The sequence below is a fragment of the Chrysochloris asiatica genome, unplaced genomic scaffold, assembly GCF_000296735.1.
Source record: "Chrysochloris asiatica unplaced genomic scaffold, ChrAsi1.0 scaffold00027, whole genome shotgun sequence".
Classification (NCBI taxonomy): Eukaryota; Metazoa; Chordata; class Mammalia; order Afrosoricida; family Chrysochloridae; genus Chrysochloris; species Chrysochloris asiatica.
Genome location: NW_006408545.1, coordinates 8,478,359 through 8,483,490, shown reverse-complemented (window position 1 = coordinate 8,483,490; position 5,132 = coordinate 8,478,359). Strand labels below are relative to the sequence as shown.

Here is a 5,132-nt window from a genome sequence, read left to right as displayed (position 1 = left end):
TAGTAGTCCAAGGCCCAAAAGAGAATGTCCACCTTTTGAAAAATGGAATTCTGAAGCTAGTTTTACTTGCTTGAAATCACAACCTGCTCTGTTATTTTCTTTCCCCATTTCTCAAACTAAAGCTCACGAACACACCCGAGCAGGTTTTGGCATATGGGATAAGGAAAAAGTGAGGGGTTGTCAAAATTAGCTTAAAAAGAACACTGTTCATAACTTAGCAATTACCCTTTGAAAGTATAGATCTATCTTGCTAAAGGAAGTGGGATAGAGGCATGAGAGGGCAGTAAGAGAGATGAACTCTTAGTTTCCACACAATTAAACAAAATAACAAAAGGCCTGTATTGCCTGCCAGTTTTGTTTTCTGTGTCTGACCTGCAGCTGCTTTAGAGAGCGAGAAGTCTCTTTGTCAGTGGCACTCTTGCCATACTAACACACTTGTCATATTCAGTCAGTGCAGGAAGGGAGACAAGGTAGGGGAGGGGAGGCACCTAACAAAGTTACCAAGATTATGTGTTATTCCTTGGCTGGGGTTCAGAAAAGCTGACTGTTGGAAGGGACCCTATCCCCTCTTTACTCTGGGCATTGGCACATTTAACTGCCTAACCTGCCTGAAGGCAGAGTTGGTTAATGGATAATCATTTGAGGTTGAGGAGGTAGGAAGGATACTTGGGGGTTGAGGACAGGATTTTTTCTTGTGTGCTGTCTGGGAAGCCTGAGTCAACAGACAGTACTCAGGAGGCATCCAAGGGGTAAGAGTAAATAGGGGTGGGCCATACCACAGGACTTCACAGACTCACCAGTAGCTGATCCCCATGCAGGGTGACTGAGGCACAGGAAAAGCAACGTGATAACATAGAACACTTCTTGTCCTTTACTTCATTCATGTCTAGCAGCTGTCCAGATAACCAGCAGTTGATGACTGGATAGGCTGGGATCCAGTTGATGGAGGCCTAGAATGTCCAGTTTGGGTTGATGGCTGGTGTCATCTGTATTAGCCATATCTTACAGTGGTAGAATGCAAAAGCTTTTGGTAGAGTGCGAGGGTATCAGGAGCAGTTAGCATAAGGCATGGGTCCAACTAGTTGTCTGCAAAGACCTATCAAGCTTCCTTGTAGATAACCACATTTTAAAAAACAACAACAACAAACAAACAAAAAAACAAAACGAGAGGACCACAGTCACAAAATGAATCTAAGCCAGGCAAAGGAAGGCAGTGCCTATCTATAGCATCATGTTGCTTGGCACAGAGTAGTGACAGACCATGATGCAGAAAAGCAGGGAAGGCTGAGAGGAAGCAGAAGAGTACAGACACAGAGGTGACAATCTTGCAACTTAAGAATTTAAGAGAACCAAAGACAATCCAGTAGGAACAGAAAGCCGATGGAAGATTGCATGCTGTTGGCTAGGCACAGGCCCAAAAGGACGTGGTAAGGAAACCTGTTGAGTAGCTTCTCACAAGGGTAGAAGTTAGCCGGACTGGAACCTGAAGGACAGGGGGTTCTCCACTGGCTGCCTTGCTGGGTCTTGCATTCCTCTGCGGGCTCCTTCACCCATCAGGTAGTATTGCAAGGGATTGGGCCACAGTTCCCCTTTGATGATCTCAGCAATCTTGTCGAATTCTAGGAGACTGTTGTCCGAGAACCACTTGAAGAAGCTGTGGATTGTGTTTCCCTCCCGATTCTTGTGGATGTGAGTTTGGGGATCTTGGCTCTGGTGCCATCGGATTGGAGTGGCAAGACACACGATTCGGCCAGAGGACCTGCGCTCATATTCCTTGACAAGTGCTTCATTTCGGAAGTAGGGGTTGCAATGAAAGATGAATTTGAATTTGCAGCCAGCTCTGGGGTGTTTAAGCTCCTCCACCTCCAAATTGATCATGTACTTCATCATATCTTCATCTTGACCACTGATCATCGGTGATAGCTGGGAGTGGTTCCGAAAGGCAGTGACCCAGAAAGCTGGGATATTCTGGATGATGAAACTCCTGCGCTGCATATGGAGCCTTCGCATACGGCCAAATTTGCGCTCCAGCTGATGGAAGGCACGGTCAGCCTGGGCATTTACGTTTGACAGCTCCTCATCAATGGCCTCTAATGAATCCATGCAGTTATTGATCTTCGGTATTCTGGCCCCTTTTTCTTCTTTCATCTCCCCTACCGCTTTTCTTTCCTTTTGTAACATCTTCTTTCCCACTACCACCGCCCCCTCGGCTTCTCTCTTCTTTTCCGCGGCCGGTAAGACAGCGCACTTCTTAGTCGTCACTTCCTTGGCCTTCGCCCCAGCCATCATCTGAGACCCCAACCCTACTGCGCCACAGGCTTCCGGGGCCTTCTCCTCTGCAGAGCTGTGCAGCTCTTCACCAGGACGACCATTTTTAATGCTGCGGTCAAATGCTACGGAGGCAGAAGCTGCTTTCGCGCGTCCAGTCGGAGGTGCAGCCTTTTCCTGCACGGCTTTGGTCGGACCCTGGTTACGATGAATAGGAACTCGAAAGCGGAGTGCGAAGCCACAGTCAAAAGAATTCGCGGTGGTCTCTAAGGTGACTCCAGCCATGTCCGCCATCACCTGTGTCACATCAGTTTCCCTTCCGAGCCTCGGGTACTGGTTTGGGTCTGGGTCTCCCGGGGTAGGATCTGGAGTAGCGAGGTCACGGTTATTAGCGAGAGGGAGTTTATCGTTCCTGTCCAGACCACTCATTTTGGTAGAAGTCAGAGGAGCAAGAGAGAAGCGTCCCTCGTCCTTGTCCTCTGTGGAAGCTGCGCTCTGCCCCACTGAGCCCCTCTCAACACCCTACTTTTCTTCTGGGCTGCTGTTTCCATGGCAACAAGTGACGTCAAAGCTATTGCATATTACAACCGCGCGAGAATTGACCTCTTCCCCGCCCCTGTTGCGCTTGTCATCCTAGCGTATTATATGGTCTTGGTATTGTACAATGTGAATTTGTTCAAAACGGGAAAAATATTTGATTTACATATTGGAGGTAGAGCAAACTCAGAAAAGTGCGAACTGTGATAATGAAAACTTGTAAGATTAGAATGAAGTGGAAACCCTCAAGGCTTATAATTAGCAAAATGGAATCTGCAACTCACATGCTTTCCTTCTTTGTATAGATTCATGGCTATTACCAAAGAATTGAAATGTACAGATCTTGATTTTTAAGAAAAGGAGTGTTGGCTGTGGTAAGTCTGATAGTCAAAATTTAGAACATCAGAAATGGTAAATGTTATCATCCTAAGAAGATATAATTAAAAGATAATTTTAAAGTTAAATATCTATGAAGCAATTAGACAATATTTCCTCTTTTAACTAATGTGGGTTGCAAAATGTATTTTTCTTACTTAGAAGTGACATCCCTCCTCATCCCATACACAAACATACAAACTTTCTCTTTATAATATTTCAAAGGAATTTTAATCTCTAAAATGAGGCATATTATTTATTGTTTATACTTAGATGATAATCTTAATGTAAAAGGAATTCCTGCTATAAAATACTTGTTGGCAGAAAGCCAGAAATATTGCCAAAATGTGCTTCTCTGGTAATTCACTGCAGTGAATAGCCAGCTGTTGGCAACCACCTAAAGTATTAAAAGATTTGCTTATATGAAGTAAGAAGGTTTAGCTAGTATCCATTCAAGCCTGTTTCTACATAGAATTAATTTGATAGTGATGTCACTATCCTCTGTTTTGGTTTGTTGGGATGTGAAAGTACGGTTGTTAATCCTTTGAAAAATGTAAAACCGAAGGGAAATTTAAGTCTTGACTAAGGAGTCCTGGTGTGGTGCTTTGGGATAGCACTGGACCACAAGGTCAGTTTGAACCACAAGGTTGACGGTTCAAACACGCCAGTCACTCCTTAGAAACCCTATACAGGGACACTACGAGTTGAAACCAGCTCAACGGCATTCAACAACAACAACATTTATGTTTATTGCCTTAAATTCATATTAGAGAAACAACTATGACTATGATTTGTTATAGCAGAAACACTTAGGAAGCACCCCAGATTTTGAGCACTTTCAAACAAAGGCTCAGAAGAGGATCCAATGAGATGGATTTAGAGAGAAAACAGGTATAATGAGATTTCTAATACGAAAAGTAGTACAGAAATAATCTAAGGATGAGATGTTAATGGAAGAACACTGGCCAACATTACAGAGAACACTTCAGTCACACAGCTTCATGGCTGAACTTGCGAAGGTTTTCTGGAAAATTCATAGACAATTGAGCTTTGGTTATACCTCCACAAGGACATACGATACAAATTGACCTCCACTAGCTATAGGCGAATATCATCTTATAAAATACGTGCAAGCAAGATTCATGCTTCCCAACTACAGTTACTTTTCTCAGTTCTCTTTCCCTTATTAAATCTTGTCTTTGTGGGGTGAAATCAATATATTGCTTTATCTTCCTTGTAAGCAAGTAAGCAGCGTGCTATAATTGAGTTCAAGACTTTGAGGCATTCTTTAACTATGCTTTGTTTATTGTTCTAAAGAATCTTGACTATATTGAAGGATCAGTTGTCTTGGATTATCTCTGGAGCCAGGTTGCTGAGAAAAAGACTCAAGGAAAAGTTATTTTGACATGTGGTTGTGGTAGTTATGTGCCGTGGAGCTGGTTCCAACTCACAGCAACCCTGTACAGGGTTTCTGAGGCTATAAATCTTTATGGAAGCAGAAAGCCTCATCTTTCTCCTGCGGAACAGCTGGTAGTTTCGAACTGGCTGACTTGCAGTTCGCAGCCGGATTTGCAACCACTATGCAACCAGAGCTCCTATTTTGACATATAAAAAATAAAAATTGTTTTTCTATAAATTATCTAATTATGTGTGACTACTTAGAGTAGTGATTACAAGTCAGGCTGCCAACCTCAAGGTCAGCAGTTCAAAATTAACAGCGTCTCTGCAAGAGAAAGATGAGGCGTTCTGCTCCTGTAAAGATTTACAGCCTCGGAAACCCTGTGCAGGGTCACTCTGAGTGGGAACCAACTCCACAGTACTTAACAACAACAACATCAACTAACTAAACTTTCCTCTTGATGTACAAGGGTTCTTCTTATAGCTCTACTAATTGAAATAGTCTCGTCTCTGGCTTTGGCTGGGAGGCACATGAAGTTGCCACAAATTGGAAC

At 43.4% G+C, this 5,132-nt stretch overlaps 1 protein-coding gene across 1 annotated transcript; it reads right to left on the bottom strand.

Moving 5' to 3' along the window:
* Positions 1–1,467: 1,467 nt before the first annotated feature.
* TSPYL4 (TSPY-like 4) lies at positions 1,468–2,706 on the bottom strand. Its single transcript, XM_006839912.1, has one exon. It carries the CDS (start codon positions 2,695–2,697, stop codon positions 1,468–1,470), a length of 1,230 nt encoding a protein of 409 aa, XP_006839975.1. The 5' UTR covers positions 2,698–2,706.
* Positions 2,707–5,132: the final 2,426 nt, after the last annotated feature.